Source organism: Erythrolamprus reginae, chromosome 10 (genome assembly GCF_031021105.1).
Source record: "Erythrolamprus reginae isolate rEryReg1 chromosome 10, rEryReg1.hap1, whole genome shotgun sequence".
NCBI classification, from domain to species: Eukaryota; Metazoa; Chordata; class Lepidosauria; order Squamata; family Dipsadidae; genus Erythrolamprus; species Erythrolamprus reginae.
The window spans coordinates 550,739-576,736 of record NC_091959.1 but is presented as its reverse complement, the minus strand read 5'-3'; the positions used below and the strand labels follow the sequence as shown (position 1 = coordinate 576,736).

The window sequence follows — 25,998 nt, the reverse complement described above, 5'->3', positions numbered from 1 at the left end:
CTGAAAAGCCAGGAATCACCGTTAGCCGAGGCCTCGCCTGCCTCCCTCCCTCCGCAGAGTCTGACGTAACTGCTGAAGGCAGGAGGGGGGAGCCCTGCCCCCTTGCCCCACGCTCGGGGCCCACGCCAGAGGTGAAACAGAAGTTAGCAAACGTCCTCTCCCACCCACCCGCCCAGCAGCAGTGCCTGCAGCCGCCCAGAGAAAAGTCCATGCGCTCCTGCCAAGAAGGATTCCTAGTGCTTAATGGGAAATCTTGAAAAGGAGGAATTCTGCATTGGCTCAGGATAAACCAAGACACCGTCCGTACTCGCAACCATAATCACAAGAGAAGCAGCCGAAAGGATTTCATAACCGCCCCCCCCCTCGAACAAGTAATTAATAATAATAATAATAATTTATTGGATTTGCATGCCGCCCCTCTGCGCAGAGTCCAGTACCTTGAGGAAGGGAAAGGGAGAGGCGGAACCTCACTGTTAATCTTGTCACAATACTGCTCGAGGAAGGAGCGGAGGTGGGAGAAGGTGCTCTCCTCCAGGTCCACGCAATACGGCCGGTGCCAGGCCACCACCTGCCTGCAACCGAAGGGGGGGACGTTAAGGAACGGGGACGCCCCTCGCATGGACGGGCCCTGGAGGGCAGAACTAGGCCCAGCCAACAGGAGGAGGCGTCCGATAGGGAATGCAGCCACGTCCCTTCGAGCTGGACAGGGGGACGGCCGTGCGGCCTTGCTGGACACTGCCTGCCCAGTCCTGCCTTCAGACTCTCCCAGCTCAGCGTTCTCACACCAACCCCCAGTTAGGCAGAGCTTCCTCATCGGAGCAAAACCCCAAAGCCTCCTTTTCATTCCCACGGCCATTTCTGTTTCTCTTTGACACAGGCGGCTAATAACGTCCTTCCCGCTTATTCCGACCTGGACGCTGGGCTGGGAACGGGCATTTTTTGAAGGGGCTGCCACTCCCCCCCCCCTCACCGTATCTTTCTCCCATACACGGAAAGATCAGCTCAGAAATGAATGAAAGCAAAACTGACATCTAACATAGTTTAACTGCGTCACGGTCCCTGGTGAGGAGGAGCCCCCGGAGTAAGAGGCCCCCCAGGGCTCAAAAACACCAGGGGCTCCAGTTAGGGGGCTGGCAAGAGAAACGACACGGCTCTATTTATCCCCCGGACGTGCCCAGGTGGACGCGCAACTTGCCTGTCTCTGGGAAGGGCTGTCCACGCCAGGCTGTGGGAGGTCCCGGCTGAAATCTGCTGAATGGCCACTCCGTCTAAGCCGCTCACTTTCTTGGGCTTGGTGATGGGGCCGGTGGAGTTCCCTTGGCCGCACTGCCCCATGGAGTTGTTGCCCCAAGCATAGACTTCGTTATCTAAGGAGAAGGCGCTCAAGGTCACCCCAGAAGCCTCAGGGCCCACGCTCAGTTGACCTGCAGGACGAGGGGCCCCCTCCTCTTACCGTGGGAAAGGGCCAGGCAGTGGCTGTCCCCAATGGAAATGTCCACGATCCGCGTGGCAGCCAGCTCTTCAATCAGCTTGGGCCGGAGAGCCGTGGCTTCTGAGGAGCCACATCCTAAGCAGGCCCCGCAGCCCCAGGCCGACACCTGGATCAAAGGGGCACAAGGAAGACTAAACCTCACAGCCCAGACACCACAAGCCCCCAACTGAGGCCCAGACAAGAACTCTTGCTCATTTAATTGACAAGCCAGAGCCCTCGTCATGTTTCCAGACAGAGCCGGCCATTGTGCCCTGCAACCAGCGAAGGCAGAGCCAACGCAGGGCACGTATTGACCACTTAAAGGCAGGCAGAGGAGCTGTCACGCTCTCTGACCCCTCAGGCTTTCCCTGTTTTTGGAATAGACAGCCCTTCGGGAAGCTCCTAATCAAAGGGTCCCTTCCCTGCTTTGCAAACCGCTCCAAAGTGAGCCTGAGCAGGGGACGCAGCTTTAGGGGCCCATGTCCAGCTTCCCCCTGGCGGCTGCTGAGCCACAACCTCCTCCAAAGAACCAGAGAGGCTGTTTCTGATCCAGGATCTTTTCTTTTTGTCTCTGTGTGGGTGGTGGGTCACAACCTGTCCTGCTTACCTGTCCAGTTGAGGTGAGGGCCAGAGAAGACTGGCTTCCGGCACAAACTTTCCGTATGAACATCCCCTGCAGAGCTTCTATCACTTTGGGCTTGTACACTCGGTTGGTGTCTCCGTGACCCAGTTTGCCTGTTGGGACCACACACACACACACAAGGGAATTGACAATCTGCAGATCGAGGGCTGTGCATGCAACTAAAACAAACTGCCAACTTCAACCACAAACATTTAACCGTAATGTTACAATTTAGCAGCAGCGCACTGCAATGGTGCCACAAGGGCCAGAGCCACGGCTGCCGAGCTCTTCCGAGGATTAGCTGCAGGGTCCGTCTCAGCGGTGGGCAAGTGCCACGGCCTGCGCCTCTCTCTCTAGTTCACTTGGCCTCAGAGTTCCCACCTATCTCCCAAGTGGGCCTCCCTGGCCTTTGCACTGGGAGTGAACCGGGATATAGGGCAGACCTACAACTGGCCTCCAGCTGCCTCTCTCCAGTTTGGCTACAGCAGGGACCTCCAGCTAAAGACCCCTCTGCTCTGCCAGCTTGAGACCCAGCAAAGAGAGAGAGAGGAGGGAGAGAAAGGAGAGAGAGAGAGGAGAGAGAGAGAGAGGAGGGAGAGAAAGGAGAGAGAAAGGAGAGGACTGGGCAGCTACTGCATTTATTCATATTTGCCATGTACGATGGCTTAAAGCTTGAGCAAACCTTTCTGCAGATGGCGACAGTCCAATAGGACCGTGGGCTTTCCCAGGCCGGCGGTTCCTTGCCTCAGCAAGACGTTCACGGCTCAGCCGAGGCTCTTACCATTGTCTCCTCCTCCAAAGGACCAAACCGTCCGCCCATCTTTGGATAAGGCGATGGTGTGGGAGCTGCCGCAGGAGACCTCTCCGACGTTGCTAATATCTTTGACGAGAGTTGGGATGTTACGGCTGTTGCTGTCACCATGACCTGGCGAGAGAAAGTGGACTCACAGGGTTCTGTCCCTGCCCCCCCTTCTACCGGACGTTCCCCAGAACCGGTTTCCAGCTCCTTCTCATTAGCGCTGTTTAAAGAGTGTGAGACGGTTCCTGTTACCTAGCCGGCCAAAGTCTCCTTCTCCCCAGGTGTATAATTCACCGTCCTCCGTGACGGCAGCACTGTGCCGGTACCCGGCTGACACACAGATCACCACCTGGACGAGAGGGGAGGAAGGGTCTCCGCTCAGACTCTGCTCCCAGGTGGGGAAACTCCTTCATAAAAGGCACCAAGGGAGGAGCCGGCCCCTCAGCTGGGCACCGCCTACCTTCCCCTGCAAGGGTCCCTGGATGAGCTTGGGGTATTTCTGGGTGGAGCTGTTTCCGTGGCCCAGTTTCCCGTAGTCGCCGTCCCCCCAGCTGAAGACTTCTCCTTCGGTGGTGAATGCCAGGGTGTGGCCATCCGAGCCCTTTGAAGACGACACCTTTTTGATGGACCGGTGAGGCTCAAAGGTCAGCTTCTTCAGAGTGGACTGATTGTTGGAGTCGCCCAATCCTAGCCGCCCGTAGCTGCCTTTGCCACACGCTCGGACGGAGCCGTCTGTCGATATGACGAAGGTGCAATACTGACCAGCTTCAATCTGTAGAAAAACGCAGGAGCCCCTCAAACATCCTTTCCTACTAGGCCGAGCAACCCAACCTCACTGAGCAAAGATACTCACTGTCTGCGCATCGGAAAAGCTCGGAGCCAACTTGGGCTGCAGGATCTTCTCTTGGGTCCCTTCCACCAGTTGGTGGCTGCTGTTGCTGCCCCACACGTAGACCTCGCAGGTTTCAGAAACAAGGGGCGTCTCCCCAGTCTGGATGCTATCGGGGCTGGCACAGGTCCTGGAGTAGTCGGAGGCCATCCGGCAGACCTGCCAAAACACGCCGGCCTTACACGCAGCCTCTGAAGGCAACAGTCCAGCGGTCTCGTTAGCTCGAATGAACCCCACTCCTTCCCCCACTCGGCACTGGCTGCATTGTTAGGAATTCCTAGGAATTGTCCCGGAATTCTCCAACTCAGAACTAAAATCTGGGCACATCTGGTTGTGGGAAGTTGGGTCAGGGGATTCGCGTCAGCCCACTTGTGCATCTCATGCAAAGAATCCCACCGACCACATCAGATATGGGTCTGTCAAGACAGGACTCTCTTTTAAGTAACAGGAACTGAATGTAAACATGCCTGGGATAAACATAGATCCATCCTAAGATAAAATACAGGAAATAGTATAAGGGCAGACGAGATGGACCAGGAGGTCTTTTTCTGCCGTCAATCTCCTATGTTTCAATCCAGATTTCTGCGCCCCCCTGGCTGTTCTCCCAAAGGAAAGGTCAAGTGGCTGCAAACCCCCTTCTCCTGGCCATTTGCATAGGCTAAGCAGAGGCAGGGCTGATCTAACTGGGCTTGTTTTAATACTTTTTAATTTAAAGCCAGGCCAGAATTCAATCCACATAATTTCTCCCCTATTCTGTAACAGTGAATTCCCTTGAATCTTGGGGAGAGGTAGGATAGGAATTCTGTGAACAGTTAAATAAAACCAAATAGTCAAATACACAGAATCAAGGACACACGCCAAGCTTCCTTCCCTCTTTGAGAGAAGTGAGAAATTCACGACTAGAGGAAGGTGAAAGAGGCTTTTTCGCCCTTAGTCTAGGGCTAGGGAGACAGGCGCACCTCTTCAAAGAGACACAAGGCTGCCTCATAGAGCGAGCACAGCCCTTCGGACGTCCGGGTGGGCTCCCGCCACTGGCTTCGGTCTGCAGAGGACCCCTGTAAAACAAGTGGCAGGAGAGTAATGACTGACGTATAACCGCGCACATATAAACATATATAAGGTTATCTCACCAACCAACCAACCAACCAAGCAGTGGAATATTTCCCTCAGTAAAACAGACTGCTGGTTTTGCCTATTTTATTTAACATTTAATTGTGTTTTCCGATGTCCAAATCTGAAAGGCCGACAGGAGACCCAAAAGCAAGCCTTGAAAGAGAGGGTTTAAAGACACTCGACTCTTTGCAAATGCCATCGGCTATAGGTGAGGCCGACGGGAGGGACGGACACCCGATATCAGCCCCCCCCTTTCCTTCCGCCCCCCTGGAGGTCAGGGCATACGCACCAAGGACCGTCTCATCTGCATTAGGATCGTCATGAAGCAATCGAAGCTGACCATGCCCTCCGAGGTGGGCAGCTGCTTGCTCTTCTCCAGGGTGTGGACCACGGCCGAAGTGCTGAGGGCCATCTCGATCCACTCCAGGAGGTAGCGCAAGGAGCCGCGCTGAGCCGCCAGGCCCAGCAGCAGCTCGGAAGCCAGCCTCCGCCCCAGCCTGTCCGCCCCGGAGTTGGGGATGGTGACTCCTTTCAGGAAGACCGTCACCTGGGAGAGGCAGTCCAGGCCCATGGGGGGGATCTTGCTCTCATTGGCCAGAGACAGGGGGGGCAAGGAACTGACCACCTCGATGGCCGTCTGAATGACGTCGTTGCAGAGGCTGATCCCGGGGCCCCCGGCCGGCATCATCCAGCTTTGCCTCAGGAGCGCAAAGAGCAGGCTGAGCCCCGTCCGCACCCCCATCTCGATCAGTGCGTCCGTGCTGGACCGGGGCCTCTCGCTGACCGAATGGATGTCCGTGGAGCCCGAGCTGCTTTCCGGAGAGTGCTGCTGCTGCTTCACCCGGCCTTTGTCGTGGTACTTGTTGGACAGGGCGTAGAAGATGCGCTGCAGGACCAGCAGGCGCTTGCGAAGAGCCCCGGCAAAGGGGGAGTCTGAGCACACCATCTTGGCCAGAGCCAGCTGGCTGCTAAGGAGGGCGTCCAAGTAGTGGTCCTGCTCATCGCTGGACAGGGACTCCCGCTCAAAGTCCGGCAGCTGGGGCCCTTTCAGGCAGAAGACCTGCTGAGGCAGGGGGACCACCTCTTTGTTGCTGACCAGCTTCGCATAGAGGACGGAGACGCCTTCCCTGGTGGCGATCGACTCGCTGTCTTCCGTGATCCAGGAGCTGTTGAGATGCTCCAGCCATTTCAACTTCACGGGGGGAACCATGGTCGCCATGCTGGCCTACCCACTGGCCATCCGTCCTAGGGTGGAAAAGACACCCGGGAATAAACACTGGCCTTGTTCTACCCACACCTGTGGGCAGGACATAAAATTAAATATTATTATTATTATTATTAAAAAATACAATTTTTTTAACAACAACAACAACAACTCACACCTTTGCGATTTGTGCATTCAGAAGCAAAACGGAAGCCTGCCTCTCGCCCTCTGAGTGAAGAACTTTTTTCCCTCTCAAAGAGAAAACATTTGTGTGTCTGCTGCACTAAGACCACAAAAGCCAAGCTGTGCGAAGGGCCCCGGGTGCCTTTTGCTGCCATGACTCCTGGCAAAACGACATAGGAACTCATTGCACCACTCAGAGGCCTTTGCTGCCTGTCAAAGTCCTAATCTAGCAGATTCAGGGATTGTTGCACAGGCAGGAAAGTCACCCACCGCCACCGCCAACAGCCCCAACCTCTCCGAACTCCCTTCCAAGAGCCGGTTTCCCCAAATCCCTCTTCACTCCCTCCTGAGGACTGGATGCTCCCTGGACGCTAATTATTGGTGAGCCCAGGGCGTTAAAATGGAAAGGCAAGTGCATATCCAAAACAGATGAAGTAAAATAAAAATAAGCCAGGGCTTCTTTTATTAAACTGCATTTCCAGACATCAATCTCATCCCTACTGGACTCCCACTGGCAAAATACTGGTGACCCAATGGCCAGGGGGAGAGGCCCACTGGTCCCAATGGCTGTGACCCCCAAATAGTCACCACAAGGCTGTCTGTTATTCTCCCCAAATTATCCCAGGACTGGGCCTCCTTGGTACAAAATCACACTTGTGTACATATCAACCACACTGTCCCCAAAGGCCAGACACATCCCTCTCCCCAGAGGAGCCCTCTGCTCCCCTTGACCCCTGCCTTGCTTGGACGGAATCTCACTGCAAAGTTTGCTGACGTTTCTCCCAAATTGTCAACACCACCAAACGGAGAGTTTTATTTGCACATCAGCTTGAAATCTAAATGACTGCCCAGTTTCCACTAAAACTATAAAAGTAAAAGGGAGGCCAGTGACGGGATAGAGCGGAACTGCCCAGCCATCGTTTTCTGAGAGTGGTGGTCAATGATACTTCTGAGCAGTTCAAGGGAAGCGAGCGTTCGCCTCTCCATCCCCTGCTTTATGCATTCACCTGCTTCAAAGCAACTGTTTCCTAAAACGAGAAGTAAATCCCACTGGAATAGATCCACACATGAATCAGCGTAACCCACTGGCATTTGGGGAAATTAGCATGACTGGTCACTTGGTGTCAATGACCAGAAAACAACATCTAAATTAATTTCCCCACTGGTGGCCTCATTATATGGATGGGTACCATGAAATGTGACAAGCCTTTATTAAAACTCAACACGCACAACTTTATGTCTCTCTCTATAAGCTCTCTCCATACATATACACACACAGTTGTTTCCATTCTTTTAAAGCGTCCCTTGCAGACTGCCTCACCGGCCAGAGTCTCATTTTCTGGACCAAGAAGACAAGAGAACAGATTCTAATTGCAGGTACTGTGGCCATTTTAAAAGGGCATTTCGAGATTTAAGCAGGACTGATACACCTGATTGCCAACGCAGACATACACAAAGCAGCGGGGAAAGGAAAGAGTCTCAGCTGACATTAACACAGGGGGAGGATTTATGCTACCGATGACACTTCTCCCCTGCTTGTGGTGTGTTCTGCATACCAACACCCATGAGGAGGACTGCAGAAAGAACCACTGTCACACATTCATTGCTATAGCAACAGGGCTGCGAGGAATCAGCCTGAAAAGGCTCACACAGGACAAGCTGCCTTACTCATCCCCAGAGGGATAACAGGGTGGGGTGGACGCACAATAGAATATCCAATATTTCCTAGGGTTAAAGGGTTAAATTTAAATCCCTTATCAATACTTGTGTACGATGCTAAGAAATGTCCTTGTTCTTTGGCCAATTAATATTTAAATATATGTTTTCTTGGGAACACTGTTCTTTTTAAAAGGACAATCTTTCCCATAAACAACTTTATTTATAAACAATATTTAATAAACAACTTCTTGCTGTACTTTAGGTGCAAATAAAGGGATTATAGCCTAGACAAAGAATGTTTGCCCAATAGGCAAAGATGTTGCTGGTATTTTATAATCAAACGGACGGACGCTAGACGGTATCCGATGGTCCCAAAGGGTGGTATTCCCTTCTGGCGCCTCAGGCCAAATCTCAGGGGAGCCAGAACCTCACCGGCAGGGCAGGCGCTTAAGACCCAATCCAGCCACTGCGGGGTTCTCACTTTGCCAAGGGAGAGAGGTATCAACGCAGGGCCAGAATGGAAGACTTACTTAGAGGGTTAAAAGCTTCCAGCATTGCAGCAGCTCACTTATGGCTTTCTACAGGCACATTGAACACTCAAAGGGTTGTTCCAAAGGAAAGAGAGGAGGGCATTTCACCAAAGGAGGAAGGAAATTTTTAAAGAGAATTTTTAATTTTGCAAAACTATTCTAATAAACAATGGATAGTCGACATATGCCAATGCAGTATAACCCGTATTTAGAGTCCGTATCTCATTTGGGCAGACTTGGGCTCTGGCGGGCTTTGCATTGCAGCATTGCATGGACTCCTGGATGGTCAGGGTGCTGCCCAGTCTCATCAGTATCTAACGTGATGCCGGGATCACTGAGCCGAAAGCATCGACCTGGCTTCTTTCCCCTTTCCACCAAAGAACAAAGCAGGCAACATGACGTCATCAGAATGAAAGGCCACCCACCCCCTGTGGATGTTACATCACATGCTGGGAAACAGAAATCCTCCGAAAGGAGCTGTAGCTGCACGCTCTCTGAATTATCTGGTCTTACTTCCACTTAGCCCAGGGTCATTCCTTATATTCTTAGCCAGCTTTTCCCTCCCACTGGCTCTTCAGCCTATCAACAACATTTGGGTCAAAACAAAGAACCACCTGCCTATATTTTGCAAAATTCCCTCCACAAAAAGGACACCGCACAAATGGAAAACGCTAATCATAGTTACCAACCACCATGGTATTTTTTTATTGGAACAACACATTTCTAAAGATGCAAGTAACAAATGTCTTAATTGATGCTTCACCAATTAAGGTGTGAACAATGATTATATTTTCTTATCAAGTGTTTTTTATTTTAAATAATGCAAAAGCTTCTCAAAATTAATAGAGTCTTTAAATCTTTTTAGTGCTCTATGCTGCAAACAAGATGGCTCAATCGCCATCCTTCAAGTATCAAATGTAGATACTGCATAACACAGGCATTTTTGGAGTCCATGCAGGACAAATTCAGGCAGAAGCCCAAGCCGGCCGCCATTTCTGGCCAGAAAACTGGAGACTCCAGCGGCAGAGGAGACCGCTCTGTAGGCCCCAAAGAGGAATGAATATTCAAGGTTCCCCACGATCTTCTAGTGAGTCTCAGCAGCAGCTAAAAAGTCAAAGCTTGGACTAACTTCATAGCAGAAGATAGAATTTCACTTAAAGGTGAATTCAGCATTTGATATTGTATTTTCTGTATATGAAGATAGCAATTTACAAATTTAAAATTAAACATCTTAAAAACAGAGTACTGTAATTTGATTTTAAAAACTGTAATTTGTGTTTATGCCACTAATTATAATTTTCAATGTGCAGAAAGAGTTCAAACTAGCACAGATTACTGAAAAGTTGGACGTGTCATCAGCAAATACTTATTTAGAATCTGATGTGTTGATAAGCTAAAAATGTCTGACACTCCTTCAGGTTAGAAAATATACTTGCAGATATATTCTCTGTGAAAACTGCACTTACCCACTTGTATTTTGAAGAGAAGACAAAAGAGCCCTCACACAGATATGTTTAAGACTTCTTACACTGTATGTGTACACAGAAATGTGTGTACACACATAAAGTTTATATTTGCTGCGCTATCTTTTATTTATTCATAACACAATCAAAATCATTCCTTCAAACAACAGAAGCTAGGGAAATTTGTAAGACATAATGAAGGTGAGAGAGAATGTGGAATTCCAAAGCAACCTCAGATGAAGGCAAAGGAGTGACTCACAAGGTAAACAGAAAAAAGCCCCTATCCCCATGGAATGCAGCTATATTTATGAAGGGATTAGGGGCCTGTGTGAACTGCGCATAGCAAACCAGATCACCGGATCATCTAGTCCAGCCCCGGCTGTATCTCCTCTGGCAAAGTTGCAAAAGAAGTCTCTCCTATTTATAACCTTTGACCGCTTCAGTGTTCTGCCATTTCATAGCCAACAAGACTCCAAAAAGACTTTCCCACTGAGCATTTGGGCGTATTTCATACCACGTGTGGATTTGCAAAGTTTAGTATCGATTGCTAAATTTATATAAACCTGATTTCCAAAATTACCAATGCTTTCAAACTACTGAGTCCCCAACCAACCAATGTAAACCAACGTGGACCTTCTCAGCTCTTCCAATATTGTTGCCCATTAGCTCCGGAGTTCCAGAAAAGAACCCTCTCACCAAGGTTGCCTGGAAACATTCCAGCTGGCTCCATGAGCCTGGATCCGTCACAAGAGGCAGCCGTGGAAGCCGGGCTGTCATTGGCCGATTCCCAGGCTTCACGCAACCATTCCAGTGGTCGGTCGGCCCCCAGGTTCAAGGCTTCGTGCGACTAGCTTTACCTGCAGGTCTCCAGAGTGAAGTCCAAAGAGTGCCTCCTTCCGTTTAGTATGAAAGGACCACTAGGTTCGGCACCCACAAAACCCGATGCCTTTTTTATCTGACTTCCATTGCAGATCGTTCAGATTGACTTTAGCGCTAGCTACAAGGGTGTGTGTTCAAATTCTCATTTGGGCCTTCAGCACGCCCCCCCCCCCATCCCTTGTTTAAAGCCGGACTACATATCGAGGGCAAACCTGTGCAGACAGGCGGAGAGAGCTGACCCCTTGCACAAGACCACCCCCCACCCACCCAACCGTCTCCTTTGAGCCCCCCACACACACACCAGGTGGCTCTGCCAGGGGCCTTTGCGGGCACTTAGGCCACAGGGCAGGAACCGCCTCCAACAGGCCGAGCGAAGGGACCTCGAAGCTGCTCCCGGGCTCCTGCAACCCGGGGAGCCCTAAAGCGATCCCCGAGGCCGAGGAGCACCTCCCCGGGCTGCCCTGCAGAGACACCCCCCGCCGCCCGCCCTGGCAGCTGCTGCCCGAGCCCCGCCGGCTGGAGGCCTCAGGCGGAGGGAGGGAGGGAGGGAGGGAGGGAAGCGGCGCCCTCGGGGCACCGGAGAGCCCCGCCTCCCCCCCCCCGGGAACCCCTCCCCGGAGGCCCCGAGCGAGGCCGGGAGAGGCTCCGGGGGCCCTGAGGCCGCTCCCACTCCGCCCCCCGCCCCGGAGGCCCCGTCCGCCCTACCTGTCCTCCTCTGCCTCCTCGGAGCTGTCCAGCGCCGCCGCTCCCTCCCTGCGCCCCCTCCCTCCCCTCCCAGAATGCCTCGCGCGCCGGCGGCCCGACGGGAGTTGCAGTCCGAGCGAGCCGCGCGCCGCCCCGCCTCAGCCCCGCCGCGCAGGGACGGGGGGCGACGCTCCCGGCCTTCCGACACCGAGACCCGCCCGCCCGGCGCGCCTACCTGCCCGGCCCCGCTCGTCCGCGGCGCCCCTCGGCCCCGCCCGCCGTTCCTCAGGCAGTGGGAAGCGTCCCGCGAGCGACAGAGGGAGGGCGGCCCGGCCAAGCCTCGCGAGACCCGCCGCCGGCTCGCGCTTCCGTCGCGCGGCAACACCGCGGGGAGGGAGGGGCGGAAGACCCCACTGGCCGCCACAGCGCCCTCTAGCGTCCGGCTCCGGGAGTGGGCTACAGTCCCCATCCACATAAAGCAAGGCTCCCCAAACTTGGCAACTTTCAGCTTTGCTGGCTGGAGAATTCTGGGAGTTGAAGTCCACAAGTCTTGAAGTTGCCAAGTTTGGAGCGCCTTGAGACAAGAGGGAGTGGGAGGATGGGCTTTGTAGTCGGTCCCTCCCCAGCCAGCCTGCAGGCTGGGGCAAGTCCATCTCCCATCAGCCGCCACCCAGTGGCTGTGCATCATGGGCGCTGGAGTGCGCATCCCTGAGCAACATTCCCCCACCCACCCACCCAGTCCGGGTGCAATTTGGATTCCGAGTCTACATTGGTTTTAATTCTCTTTTGCCTCCTTTGGTCCTTTACGGAGGCTGCATTTGGGGAGAAGGGGCCCCAAGACCCCTCCCCACTTCAGGGCCCTCAAACCCCCCCGCTGCAGCCCCCCCCTTTGCCCCTGGAAGAGCCAACAGGACTGCGGGGTCTCTTTTTCAAATGTATATATTTTATATACATATTACATACATTTTCCAAATGCATTACTCTGTGTATAGTACAGAAATGAACATACAGCATCTTCACACCTGGGGTTGTGAATAGATGAAGGCTGATAAGTTTTGAAAGTGGCTTTTCTGGGAATTATTCCTCTTCTTTGGGACTCGTTGGGGTTTCCTGATGATGGACGGGGCTCCTCCCTCCCTCCCCTCCCTCCTTTTCTCTCCGTCCCTCCCTCCTTCCTTCCATCCTCTCCTTCCAACATTGTGCCCTGTGTATTTTTAGCAGGGAGGCTGCTGGCCGGACCCCCTGGAATCCTCCTCTCCAAAAGGTCAGAAGGAGACGCAGGCCGGCTCTGCCAATCCTTCCTTGGCCTGCCTGTCACTTCTCTTGTCCAGACACCTTTCAGGGGGTTTTGGGGCCACCTACGAGAGGGACCCCATTCGCGGCACCTCTGCGGCTCAACAGTCTTGGCAACTTCAAGACGCTGGCTGGGGAATGCTGGGAGTCGGAGTCCACACACCCTGAGGATGCCAATCTCGAGAAAGACGCCTGGGCTGCCATGAGGTCAGCAGAGCCCCACTGCCTTGACCAAGCCGCTGGGCACCCGTCCAGAGAGGGCCTGCTCCTTGCCGGAAGGGACGATGGCAGCCAGACGGCCCCGAAGGGAGGCGGCACTCCTCCCCTTTCCTGGAAGGACCTCTGGGCCGGGCGAAGGCTCCTCCTGTCCTGGGCAGCTCCTCCCAGGGCCTCTTCCTGCAGGGGGCTTCGTCCCACCAGCTCGGCTCTTGGCTGCTGCAGTCTGACCAGCGGATCCGAGCTAGGAGATGCTGCTCCTCCTCTGGGAGGAGTCTGCCGCCCGGTCTTCTTCGTGGTCACTTTCGCAACCGCGCTGAAATGAGAGCGCAGCATGACCTCCAGGCTGGAGCCCTGCCGCCTGTGGAAGGAAGCACCTCTCTCTGAAGACAGCCCAGCTGCCGTGCCCAAGGACCAGACCGGCACGGAGCCCCCGAGCAGAACTCCTCACCAGGGTCAAGCCTCGGTGGCCGCAGCTGGCAGAGTTTTGCTGCCCTAGAAGCTTCTGCGACATGGAGGGGAAAGGCGAGTCTCCCAGGAGGTCAGCACGGACCCCTGGAGTGCTAGGAAGTGCCGTCCAGCTGGCCTGGAGCAACGAGGTTCCCGGGCCTGTCCGAAAGTGGGCCCGGCCCTTCCACCTCTCCAGACCTCAACGGAGGAGGAGGAGGCAGCACTGCCAGGCCCCGGGCCCCTCCCCCCGCCCACCCTTTGTGCTCCGTGTACTTACCAAACGGTCTTCTTGCATTAAGTGGACTTTCTGCGCCAGAGAGCGAGAGAGACGGTTGCACAGGGCAACAATGCTGTAGGTGAGCTGGGGAGAAAAGCAGCCGCCCTCGGTCACAGCCTGGAAGCCCGGATCAGGGAGACCCTCAGGCTCATCACTGGGTTCCTAGATGTGCCCCCCCCCGGACGCCCCTCCAGGAATGCTTAAGCCACGTCCCCCCCCCAACTCTTGGCTGCCTCTCTCCCTGCCCCCTCACCTTCCAACGCCTCCGGGCATACTGCTTTTTGAAGTTCTCCATGTTAACAACCGATTCCCGCCTGACCAAGGTTTGGTGGCTGTCCATGGGCTGGAGACAAGAGGCGACAAGGTCAGGCCCAGCCTCCCCTGACCCCCCCCCCCCCCAAGGAGAAAGTGCTCAAGGGCTCCGGGCATCGCCTGGTTCACATGTAGACTGGCTATTTTCTTAACCTTGGCCACCGAGTTCACCTGTCCTTCCTTCCTATGCAGGTGTTGGATTTTAGTCTTCTAGGTCCCGAGTAAGAACCATGACCGCCTTGTTTTTGTAATGTGCTGGACACGCTAAATAGCCCGTATAAAGAGCTCGCCCTTCCAAACACCCCTGCAGGGTCAAATGTTTTGCCACTGAAGTCCAGTTCAGGCCTATCAATCCTGGCTGAGGAAGAACCACAAGCAGCTGACCGTGTCCTTATTTATTCACTATGTTTATCTGCTGCCCAACTGGATGGAGAGGAAACATCAAGAGGTTCGAGCACAGCACCAGGTTGGGAGCTTCGGGCAGAGGGAGAAATTGGCCTCCCTTCAAGGCTTGAGAAGATCGGGGGGCCCTCAGCTACCCCGGGGCTTCCTTCCGTAGCTCTCCTGGGCCCCCTCCCCACTTACTTCAGCCTCAGTTCCTCCCTTGTCAAGCCCCCTCCCCTCCCCCTCCTTCCTTGAGCAGCTCTTCAACCTTCAGAGTCCACTACGGCCGGCCAGAGAGGGAAATCATGTCTGCCTGGGGAAGCCCCCACCCCCACCCCGGCTAGGACCAAGCAGAATTCGGCAGAAGAGCAAGGTCATCCTTCCGGGCGTTGGAACTCGAGCTCTGTGTTCAAGAAAGCCCATTGCACTAAGCAGGTCTTGATTGAGCCCCGTTCTCTGAGCTTAGCCACAGAGTTGGCAGCAGGTAAGGGAGGAGCCAGGGGGTGGGTCTTCCCCTTCGCCCCCTCTTTCATCTTACAACCACCAGCAGGCAACAATGATTCCTCCCCTTAGAGAGAGAGAGAGAGGGAGAGAGAGAGAGGGAGATCCGATGTCCTCGCTGGGAGTTGGTGGTTGGTTGGTTTGCCTGGAAGGAGATGAGAGTCCAGGCCTTTGAGGGTCCTGCCTTTGAGGGGACAGGGACGGGTGCAAATTCATTCGGGACCCTCCGTTTATTCTCCAAGGTATTTCCAGGGTTGTTTAAAAAAAACCCACTTTCACACAGAATTTGAAAACCAAAGGAAATCAATGCCTACTTACAGCGGCAACTCAGCAATAAATGAAAAGCTTTTAAGTATGCTGACCTACAGCCAGGTCTTCAGTTGAGCTCAGGGCACCTTCCAAAGGATAAAAACGGGGCAAGCTTTTAGGGGGAGGGGGATGGAAAGCCCTCTTAGAAATTCATTGGGACCCAACCAAGGCACAAACATCCAGAGCCCACAGTGTCTCTCCCGGGACAGAAATATATAAGCCGTCCCAAGTCCCACTGGGTTTGGGCAGCACAGAAGTCGAATTAAGAATAAATAAATGTAGAAATACGGCGGGAACAATGGCCGGTCCAATGGCACCGTTCAAAAGCAACCCAGCCGTCTTGAGTTCAGCCGGCAGGATTCCCGAAGGGGAGCAGCCGCCTCCCGTCCAAGCAGGCCCCCTCCGACTCGGACCGAAGTGCCAGCGTACACCCCTTTCCAGCGGCATCAGGGGCCGGATTTCGCCCCGCCCAGGTTCAAGGCCGCCAGGAATTCCTCGTAGCAGGACCGGTTCAGCAGCTCGTTGAGGTCCTTCCGGAAGGCGCATCCGAAGCTGCCCCCCTCGCTGCCCCCCAGCCAGAAGCTGCTCGTCACGTCCTGGATCCAGCGAAGCTCTTCCGACAGCTCCTGGCTCAGCCGCTCGTAGTGCGACTGGAGGCCCGCATACCTCCCGGCCACCCCAGCCAGGTTGGTGCCCACCGCCCGGACCTCCTCCTGCAGCTGCTTCTTCAGGGCGTCGACCTTGCGGTGCTCGTACTTCAGGCGGGAGAGCTCGTGCTTGGCGCCCTCGTGCTCCTCCTTGTACCAGGCCTCCTTCTCGCCGTAGATGGAGGCCAGGGCGCCCAGGTCCCCCTGCAAGGACTCCTGGGAGGCGGCCAGGGTGTCGACGCTCCTCTCCATGCCGGAGACCTCCTCCACCAGGCGGGCAAAGCGCTCAAAGGTGGCGTAGCTGTGGTTGGGAGGGATGCTGGCGTGGCTCTTGATGGTGTAATCCCTCAGCCATTTGGTCTCCAACGGCCTCTGCTCGGTCCTCCGGGGGCCTTGGACTTTGGAGCCTTCTTTGGACTGGAGAGAAGCCGGGGGACGGTTATTTGCCAGGAACATCTCACCAGGAGGGTCTAAAGACACCACAACATCCACAACATCACACCAGGGTGCAGGTACACGCACATGCAGGGGCCAGGAGCAGCCACAAGTCCTCTCTTCATGCGCCTTCATGCATTTGACATCTTTCTGGCAAAATGTTTTTCCCACCGGGAGAAGGACCTCGCTCCCTGTCGACCTCCACACCTGTGCACAACTCTGGGCACAACCTCTGTGGAAACGGAATCGCCTCTGGGACAGCATTTATGGGAGGAGGCGCAGGGGGAGTTAAACTGCAGCGCTCCAGAGAGAAAGTGCTCGGGGGGCAGAACCTGCCTGGCACGGGATCTCCAGCAAAGGGGGGGGGGGATTGTGCCAAAAATAAAATGAAAACTCGGATCAGTTTACATGTGACTGGCAGCGTCTTGATATTCTACAATTGGTTTGGAATTTCCAACATCCACCTGGGAATCGCTGACCTCGAGATGCCCCTCCCGGCTCTCGCATGCAGGCCACAAAGAAATGGGGGGGGGCTTGCAAGCAGCCACGGAAGGCCAGGAGGGGAGGGTTATTCCCCCTCCGACCAGACCCAGACAAGCAAAGCCGAGAGACGGGAAGAGACCCCTCAGTGGGCGCCTGGACAGAACATTGTATCTCACATGTGGAATAACCATCATGCCCAAGAGAAGGAATGTTTTCCCCCAAAAAGGCCGGATTGCTTTATTCTTCTCCTCTGAAAGGGACCCCAGAGGCAGCTGGACCCCTGGGCACAGGAGGGAGGGGTCCCCAAGGGAGCAGTGGAGGGGCCTCAAGGAGGGAAACCCTTTGGGTACGAAAGTGGGGGTGGGTGGGGGGCATACAAGGTTCTGTCCAGCCTCTGCGCCCCCCCACTCGGGAACCTCCCGGCCCCTCCTGGACTTACCCTGATCCAGGGGTGCCTGAGCGCTTCCTGGATGGTGAGTCGCTTCCTAAAAGGGGGAGAAAGACCTCAGTGAATCCCCCCCCTCGTGAGAAAGAGCTGCCAGTCAGAAGCAGGTCGCAAAGGCCTCAGGCAGAGATGGCACACTCTCCCCCCCCCCCCAGCCTGAAATCACGGCTGGGAGCCTCCCTGGGGGCTTCAACAGAGGGCAGCCTGGAGGGCCCGGGAGGGGGAGGGGGTGTCGTAAGCCCCTTCACCTACAACCAATGCACCCCCCAGGCTCACTCTGAAGAGGCCTGTCTGGGGGCTTCCAAGGGGCTCACGGGAGACTCCCCCAAGGCCCCCCCTTCTTCCCTTTCGGAGGGTCTTCCGCAGCCCCGTTGAGCAGAGTCCTTCGGCCCTGCAGCCCCTGAGTCAAAGTGGGCTGGACCGAGAGAGCCCCGCGAGTCCCAAGGAGGCATCTTGGGAGCCCCCCCCCCAAACTTCTTCATCTCAGATGCAACGGTCGTCTGAACGGGCTGAACACAGAACCCGCAACCCTGGCAAGAAAGACGCACCGTGTATCTTTCACCAGAAGTTTCCGGATGAAATCTTTTGCCAGGGCGCTGGTATGGCCGAAGAATTCTTCATCAAATTCATAGTTGACAGCAGTGATGTTAGCCAGCGTCTCCTGCTTGGTCTCTCCAAGGAACGGGGAAGCCCCACTCAGCCTGCAGGGGGGAAAGGAAGGAAGGAAGGAGAGAAAAGAAGGAAGGAGAGAAAAGAAGGAAGGAAGGAAGGAGAGAAAAGAAGAAGGACGGAAGGACTGCAGCTCAGAGCCAGGGTGACCTTGGTGGGAATTTGAATGTCCATAACTGAAACCCAGAAGACAGAGCAACTGCAGTCTGCTGGCTGGGGTGGGGGAAATTCTTCCAGGGACCCCCAAAGCCTCCCCCCCACCCCCGGCTCTCTTGATGGGCACCTGAAGTTCCTCCCCCTGGGCCGCAAGGCCATGGACAGTGCCACACTGCCCCCTGGTGATCAGCCTGTGCAACTGCTGCCAGGGACTCACTCCACTGGCCAGCTGGGGGAGTGGAGCCCACCTCCACTTTGGCCACCAGCTGCCCAGGACAACTTTCTTCTTCTCAATCTGGCTGATTTTACAGGGACGTTGTGAGGATAAAGGTGGGGGACACACTGATTGTACATCTTGCAGGAAACGTGGGCTTGAAAATAGCAGGGAACGGATACAAATAAATAGTTGAATAAACCAAGAGAATGAATAACCCAGTACTTACAGTATATAAGTGATGACTCCAATGCTCCTGAGGAAAAGAGAAAAAAAGGAAAAAACACCCACAGGTTTATGCTAAGACCAACCACTTGGTCAGGTGGGCAGTGGGGGGGAAACCCAGCCAATGTGTCTTCTGCCTGCTGATTTGTGTCAAAAGCCGATCCAACACCCAAGAATCAGCCGGAGCAACCAGAGGTGGTGAAGGGAGGAGGCTGCAGGGGCAGAGGAGACTCACCAGAGATCAGCTGCCAGGCCCAGCGGCTCGTAATTTACGATTTCCGGGGCTGGAAGGAGAGAGTGGAGCCCGAGGTCAGAGAAAGACCGGCTGCCTGCCCCAACCTGAAGCCCCCCAGTTGTGTTAAGGGGCAGCCAGGACCCATCATCCTCAGCCCGGGAGGACCTGTCACTCCTGGCAGGCAGTGGCTGAGAAAGGCTGCCCCCATGGGCCCTGGATACGTGGGGGGCAAAAGGGCAACAACTTACCTACGAATTCTGGCGTCCCAAAAATGTTCTTAAACTCCACCCCATCTTCTATTTCGTGGGCCAAACCAAAATCGATCAGTTTTATGTGTGGGGTGGGGAGGGTCTTGTCCAGCAGCATAATGTTCTCGGGCTTCAGGGCGAGAAGGACACAAGAGAGAGAAGCCCCTCAGCCCTCAGCCCTCGGGGCCAGTGGGATGGTCTGGGGGGCGGCTGCACCTCTGGTGGGACTGCCCGGGGGGGGAGGGAGGGCTCCTCACTTTCAGGTCGAAGTGGGCAATCTTCCTGGTGTGCAGGTAGTGGACCCCGTCCAGGATCTGCTTGAGGAACCGCGTGGCCTCCTCCTCGCTCAGCGACTCCTTCTGGGCCAGGAAGTCAAAGAGTTCCCCTCCGGACACTCTGCCAAATAAGAGGGGGAAGCGCGGGGAGGCCCCCACCATCAATGCCTGGCGATTGACACCCCCCCCCCAAATGAAACACAGCATTATAAGCCTAACAGGGAGGGACTTAAAACAAGCCCCTGAGTGGGTGGAGGAGGGGGCCGCAGATGTCTGATTGAATAACATGGATAAAATCTCAACGGTGGGAACAGCCAGGGCACCTTCCTTGCCCCCCCTGCCCTGGGCTGAGTGATGCCCTAAAAAGAGCCGAAACACCCGGAAAAGTGGGGAGGGGGCTTTCCTTCCCACCCATGGCTGCTGCTTCTGTGACGGTATAGTCTCTCCTTTCTCTTCTATCTATTATATCTCTCTTATCTCTTACATTTTCTACTCTTCTCTCTAGTTATATTTTACTGTATTCCTATATTTCTCTTCTATACTCTTCTTGATACATTCTACTCGTATATAACCTCTATAACCTTCATTGTGTATTATTGTGTATTGGACAAAACAAATAAATAAAATTAAATGAAAGGTGCTGCCAAGTGGAGGGGGCTCCTCTTGTTTACGGGGTTTGTTTGGTGCCACTGAGAAGGATCGAGGTGCAAAACCTCCACATTTCCTTCTTTCCTCAGCTGAGCCCAGCCACCATGACGGAGGTGCCAGGACACCCCGAGGCTCCTTCTGCAGCCCCCTGTCCCCCCTCCCCAAACTGGCCGCCTGCCGGTGAGAACGGGTCCCTCGAAGGAAGACCACTTCCTCCCACCAGCCAGGCAGCTCTCTTGTGCTCCGGTGAGAGGCTTTGCCGCGTCTCTCGTCCTTTCTGCCCTCTGAGAAATGAGCTACGACAATTCTGAGAGTCTCGCTCGGTCCCTGAACCACCGAAACCACAGAAACGCCCCCAAGTGTCCCTGCCTGGGTGGCAGATCCAGAACTGTGGCAAGAGACACAACTTGCGCTGCAGGCCGTCAAAATCCATCATTAATGGTGACCCGGAAACCTGGATAATCTACACTACGCTGACATGAGTGGAGAGGATTGCAAGGCGGTGCTCAGCCTTGATCCGGAGACCCTCTCCGAGCACTTCACCCCTGGCAGAGACCCTTTCTTTCTTCCTTCCTTTCTTGCTTTCTTTCTTTCTTTCTCTCTCTCTCTCTCCCTCCCTCCCTTCATTCATTCATTCGATTTCTATGCCGCCCCTCTCCGCAGACTCGGGGTGGCTCGCAGCAGTGATAAAACAGTATACAATGACAAATCTAATATTAAGTCTAAAATAACAATTTTACATTAAAAACCTAAAAAACCCCTTATATAGTTTGCCTTTGTGGCTTCGTCTTCCAAGCGCCAACCGTCTGTCTTTGTTCTGAACCAACAACCTGGAACCGTTTCCTTCCTGTTCAAATAACATTCGCTCCTTTAAAACTGGGTTCATAAACAAAGGGAAGGAAAGACCAACACTCCCTGTTGTGGTGCACCAGGGGCTACGTGTGCCTGTTGTGTGGTGGCCTTGGTCTGAGCCCTCTGCTGGTTCGAGGCCTGCTGAATCCAGCCAATCAGGTCTGGAAACACGCTGGCTGGGCGCACTGCCCGTGTGAATGGGGAACATCTCAACAAGCAGAGCAGAAACCCTCAAGCCATCTGCAGGGTGGACTCAGCCTTCCCTCCTTCCCGGGGGGGTCAAGGGAGGAGCCGGATTGTTGGGGGACAAACCACTTAGAGGGGGCTGTCAAAGCACTACGAAGCGGCATATAAGTCTAAATGCATTTTTATTTTAGGCAAAGAAGACGACCAGAACCGCCTCAAAAAATGGAGGATTCTGGGTGTTGATCCGTGTTTCTCAATCTGGGAACGGGGCCCCTTTAAGATCCATGGACTTCAACTCCCCCATCCCCACACGTCCCCCCCAGAGCCCCCACTCACAGCTCGAGGATGAGGATGACGTCGGTCCGGTTCTCGTAGACCTCGTGCAGCTGGACGATGTGGCTGTGCAGGATCTGTCGCAGGATGTTCGCCTCCCGCTCGATCTCCTCCCGCCGGACACCCCGGCGACTGGCCCGGCTCTGCCGCTTCTTGATGAACTTGGCCGCGTAGTCCGTCCCCGTGGACTTCTTCCGGCACCGCTTCACGATGGCAAACTGCCCGCTACAAGCAAAACCACCGGACGGACGGGGTGACTGGGGAGGGAGGGTGGGAGGGTCCGGGGAGGGCTGGTCAAGGAGGGGCATTCCAAGAGGCAAAGGGAGGCCCGGGGCCCAAAGCACCTGGCCGGAGAAATCACGGCCACTGGAGCAAAGGTCATGAGAAGTGGGACCTCCTGCGACTCATCCAAGCAACGTCTTCAGGCAGAATGAGAATTTGGGCAGCCAGAGAGAGTCTCTAAGTTGGGTCCAGTCCCATGATTGAACCTGTCCAGGCGCTTGGATCGCCCCCTTTCACTTTGGGGGGGAGTGCTGGCGAGGCTCAATGGGGCAGCCTTTACGCACAGCTGGCCCTCCCAGTGGCAAGGCTGCCCATCCAGGGGGTCTCCCGGGGTCCCTTCCAAGGCCAGAAGCAGGAAACGGGGGCCAGGTGGGCCAAGGCTCTCCCGAGCCCTCTCCCCCCCCCCCCAGCTGTGAAGAAATGGGCCTGGAGGGGAAGCCGGAGGGAGGCTGCCCCTCTGAAGCCCCAAAGGAGGAAGCAGCTGCAGGAATCCTCCCTCCAACCCCTTTGGGGGGAGGCTGGAGGCCGGTCAAAGAGCCCCTGTGAGAGAGGGACCCCTCCCGCCCCTTCTCAGAATAGCCCAACCCACAAAGGTCCCAGCTGTGCGATAGTGCAGTGATACAACGGAGACACCAGGGGGCGCTAGGCTCTGTGGCCTCTGGGGAGTAAGCAATGCGGAGGGGGAGCCCCCCACAACTAAACCCCCCTCCCTGGGCCGGCTGGGCCTGAAATGGGGGCACTTGAGCGTTCTCAGCAGGAGAGACCCAGGTTGGGAAAAGCACCTTCAAGTGACCGACGGGCGAGAGTGCAGGTCGCAGGTCATCCAGACACGGGCGTCCGGCCAGCTGCTGGGCATGATGGGCAGGGGGTATTTTTGGAGGCAGCTGCTCCCGCCTGGGCCAAAGCGAGGCTCAGCTCCAAAGCCGAAAGGAAAAGGGGGGGCAGAGGGTCTCCTCTACGGCCCCTCCAGCCAGACTTGCTGGCACCACCCAGGGGGCTCCGGGCGACAGAGGAGGCTGTCCAGCCGCTTGCCCTCTGGACACTGGCCAGACGGCCTCAGCGGGAGAGCATTCCCCTGCTGCCAGCGAGGCTTCTTTGCCCACCAAGGCTGGCAGGGGACGATGGGAGCTGTTATCCAACCTGCCTGAGGTCACCCGGTTAGAGGCCCCCACCGCAGGAGTGGGCAGGGCTTCCTACGTAAAGGTGGGACGTAAGGGATGGGGGGGGCAGGGGTTGAAGTCGGACTGTAGGTTGCAACCCCCCAGCCAGGAGGGCTGGAGCCATTGTTGGGGTTGGGGGAACCCAGGAAAAGGGGCGTTGGCTTTCAAAACCTCAGCCAGCCCCCCAACCCCCAAACCAGGTCTGTTGGGGCAAATCTGTTTGGGCTGCTCCTCTGCCAAAGGGCCCCCACCCGCCCCATAGAGTGACCCCTCCTTAAGCGAGGAGGCTGCTGTCTCTCCCCCCCTCCCCTTTCTCAGGGGCAGAGACCCCATGGCCGAGCAGTGGCCAGACCTCCTAAGGCTCTCCTGGGCTGCCCTTTCTGGACTCAGGAAGTTGGACGGGGCTCGGCCCCCCCATTGCCAGCCAGGCCCCGTGGGGGCTGCACGGGAGGCCTGGAGGGGGAGGGCAGCCCAAGGCCAGGATCCCACGTGGTGTCACCAGCCCAGCAAGGCAAACACTCCTTGGCCGAAGGGAGCAACTCACGGCCGAGTCGGGGCTGGAGGGGGCGGGGAAGGGGGGCTGGAATGGCTCTGGGGGGGGGAGGGGGCAGACTGGGCTCTTTGTGCTTCTGCTTCTCCCTGGGCCAGGCTGGTCCCTGGGTGTGCAGGGGGGGGGCTCACAGGGAATCTCAGCTGGGAGGGGGGGAACCCCAGCCTGCCCCCCCTGGACCCGTGGGACTCTGCCCGCTCAACCCAGGCCCAGCCAAGGAAGCAGGCTCCTCGGGCTGGTCCTTGATCTGTCGGGGGGGGGGATGATGGGAACTGGAGTCCCATGGCATCTGGAGGCTCCAGCCAGGTGTTCGGACGGCTGCCTGCTTCCCTCTCCTCTTTGCCCCAATTCCGGCCGGCCGCTCTCGCCTCCCTTCCCTGCTCAGAGCCGCCAACGCCCAGCCTGACCTTCGTCCCCATCGCTGCCTCCTCCCTTAATGCGTTTTTCCTTTGGGGGGTCAGCCTGGCTCAGCCCTCCCTGCTGCCCACAGGACCAGGAAGCCCCCACAGCGAGGGCCATTCTGGGCCACACGGTCCTAGTACTGGGCCTCCCAGCCCTGCCCCCCCCAAAGGCTACTAAACCTCCACTGGCCAGACGCAACAGCTGCCACCGCCTGGAGCTGACGGCCCTCCCATGGCGGCAGGCGTCTCTCTGGGGCCGGCTCCTCCTGACACCAGGGGGGCTGTGGCCCGGGAGAGCCGCTCCAGACCCCAAACGCTGGAAGGGCTCCAGGCTCATGGGGGGAGAAAGCGCTTCCCCACCTCTGCCAGCCGGCTCAGCTCAGGCCAGTGACCATCTTGTGAATGCGCCTCCCAGGCCTCTCTCCGCACCCCCCCACCCCCCACCCCCGTCCAAAGGCAGCAAGACCAGCAAGACCAAAGGGCCCCTTCGTCCCGAGCGCTGGCTGCAGTCCCAACGCTTTCTGAACAGACCGGCCAGCCTTCCACCAGCACACCTGGGATTCTTCCCTTCACTTAGTGCCCCCCCCCTGCCAGGCAAGCCCCTCCCTGGGGGGGACTGCAATTCTGTGGCCGAGAGACACAACAGCAAAGGAGCCACTGAATTGAGGTGAAAGGTGGGAACCGGACGGGGCCCAAGGGAAATTCGGCCTTACCTGCCCAGCTCCTCCCCAATTTCGTACAGGTCCTCCACCTTCTGCTGCTTAAAGACGGCCATCGCTGCTGGACGCTGCGCCCTGGACGCTGGGAAGCCAAAGGGGAGACAGCCCTTTAAAGCCTCGGCTCATCTCGGTCCTCTTTCGGCTAAACACAACGGGCAGGACCTTTTCCTGCCCCACCCCCCTGAAGCTCAGCCTCAGTCTTCACCCTGTGAAATGGGCACCTTCTCAGCAGCCTCTTTGAAGGGACCTGTCTGGGGGGGGGCGGGGGGGCAGGCAGGGCCTCTGAAGGACCAGGCATCATTTCCAGCAAAGAGGTCCCTTCAGCAGCCGCGTGGTTGGTGCTGGTGCCCTTGGAGGGGCTTTTTCCGACCCATTGCAACCCCCCCCCCCTGGGTTCACCTGGCTGAGCCCCCCACGCCCCCATTTACCCAGTGGGAGGTGGGATGCTCTCATCTGTAGGACCTTGACCAGGACAGGAGAACAAAGGAACAAAGGGACAAAGGACGCCCTCTAAGCCCCCTGAGAGAAAAGGACTGTCTTCTAATCCACCTTTCGAAGGCCCAGCAGAAGGACACCTGGGATCCCCTTGGGCTTTGGGGCACCACGGAAGGACCCAGGGGGGGAGGGGGGCTGGCAGGAAGGGGCTGAAAGGCCCCCAAGGGAGGTCCAAAGGGATCTGGGACCCTCTCTGGGCTGGGACCCTGTGCTCTCTCCAGGCAGCCAGGTTCAGCCCCTTGGCCGACCTTGGAAGCCCACAGAGCCCGGGGCCAACTACACTGGTGCTGAGGCTTCTGGGGGGCCCAAGGCGGCACCCGAACTCTGCTTGGGGGGCTCCTGCCAGCCAAGAGATCTCAAGCGCTTCTGGGACCATCTCAGCTTCAGCAGGGGAGCCTGGCGGGACCCCCGGGCTGGGCAAGTGGGGGGAGCCGCTCCCTCCCTTTGGGCAGCCACAATTCCCCTGGGGGGGCTCCTCCTCCTCCCCGACACCCCCCCTCCCCGAGATCCTGCAGCCTGCGAAGCCACCCAGCCTTCCTGGCCACAGGGGCCCGGGGTCCGGCTGGGGCGGCGGGGGGGGGTCAGGGTCTTCAAGGCAGCGGAGGTGGGCAGCCGACCTGAAGGCGAAAGAAGCCCGGCGGCCGCTGAGAGGCACCTTGCAAGGCAAACACCCCCCCCCCGCTTCCCTTCCTGGCAGGGGGGCGGGCTGAGGGGGCCGGCTGGGGTGAGGGCTGCCCGGGCTCCCCTCCCCCTCTCCAGCCAAGGCCTCCCACGGGGGGAGGGGGCGGGGGGCTTCTCCTCGGCTTCCCAACTCAGCCCCCCCCCCACACACAGCCACCGACCGAGGGGCATCGCGGGGGGGTCGGGCGCCGGGCCCGCTCTTCGCGCGAGAGGGGTGGGGGTGGGGGGGAGGGGGTCAACCCGCCCGGGACGCTCCCCCCCGCTCCCCCCGCCCCGGGACCCGCGCACCTGTGGAGCCGCCCGCCGAGCCGACCTGCGCGAGCCGAGGGCGCCCGGAGCAGCAGCGGCAGCTGTGCCGTCGCTCTGGCGGGGGGAGGAGCCGTAGTGTCCCCGCGTGCGAGGGCCCCGGGCGCCCCCTGCA

The 25,998-nt window shown here is 56.8% G+C and overlaps 2 protein-coding genes across 14 annotated transcripts in view; both read right to left on the bottom strand.

Moving 5' to 3' along the window:
- HERC1 (HECT and RLD domain containing E3 ubiquitin protein ligase family member 1) overlaps positions 1 to 11,827 on the bottom strand; it is a 46,358-nt gene extending 34,531 nt beyond the window's left edge. For 7 of the 8 annotated variants that reach the window (XM_070762914.1, XM_070762917.1, XM_070762921.1 and 4 more), the window contains exons 1-11: positions 11,732 to 11,827; positions 5,184 to 6,139; positions 4,741 to 4,836; positions 3,746 to 3,940; positions 3,353 to 3,664; positions 3,145 to 3,241; positions 2,875 to 3,018; positions 2,079 to 2,206; positions 1,454 to 1,598; positions 1,192 to 1,367; positions 438 to 568 (exon numbers count right to left, since the gene is read on the bottom strand). In XM_070762914.1, coding sequence (XP_070619015.1) covers positions 438 to 568; positions 1,192 to 1,367; positions 1,454 to 1,598; positions 2,079 to 2,206; positions 2,875 to 3,018; positions 3,145 to 3,241; positions 3,353 to 3,664; positions 3,746 to 3,940; positions 4,741 to 4,836; positions 5,184 to 6,113 — 2,354 coding nt within the window. In that variant the 5' untranslated portion in view covers positions 6,114 to 6,139; positions 11,732 to 11,827. Of the gene's footprint in view, positions 1 to 437; positions 569 to 1,191; positions 1,368 to 1,453; positions 1,599 to 2,078; positions 2,207 to 2,874; positions 3,019 to 3,144; positions 3,242 to 3,352; positions 3,665 to 3,745; positions 3,941 to 4,740; positions 4,837 to 5,183; positions 6,140 to 11,517; positions 11,580 to 11,731 lie in introns of those variants that run through there. The other variant, XM_070762915.1, reaches the window with a different exon arrangement.
- A 594-nt stretch (positions 11,828 to 12,421) lies between these two features.
- Positions 12,422 to 25,946, bottom strand: DAPK2 (death associated protein kinase 2). 6 transcript variants are annotated; one of them, XM_070762928.1, is made up of 12 exons: positions 25,866 to 25,946; positions 24,396 to 24,483; positions 21,293 to 21,514; positions 19,253 to 19,391; positions 18,996 to 19,125; positions 18,748 to 18,796; positions 18,517 to 18,543; positions 17,797 to 17,949; positions 17,243 to 17,288; positions 13,986 to 16,302; positions 13,733 to 13,816; positions 12,422 to 13,321 (listed from the first exon to the last, which is right to left on the bottom strand). In XM_070762928.1, exons 2-10 carry the CDS (start codon positions 24,455 to 24,457, stop codon positions 15,685 to 15,687), a joined length of 1,446 nt encoding a protein of 481 aa, XP_070619029.1. In that variant the 5' UTR covers positions 24,458 to 24,483; positions 25,866 to 25,946; the 3' UTR covers positions 12,422 to 13,321; positions 13,733 to 13,816; positions 13,986 to 15,684. The 6 variants fall into 6 exon arrangements, with proteins under 6 accessions (XP_070619029.1, XP_070619032.1, XP_070619030.1 ...); XM_070762931.1 differs by having other exon boundaries at positions 13,986 to 14,075; XM_070762929.1 differs by lacking the exon at positions 25,866 to 25,946 and adding an exon at positions 24,830 to 25,648 and having other exon boundaries at positions 12,422 to 13,366; positions 13,986 to 14,075.
- Between the last annotated feature and the right edge of the window lie 52 nt (positions 25,947 to 25,998).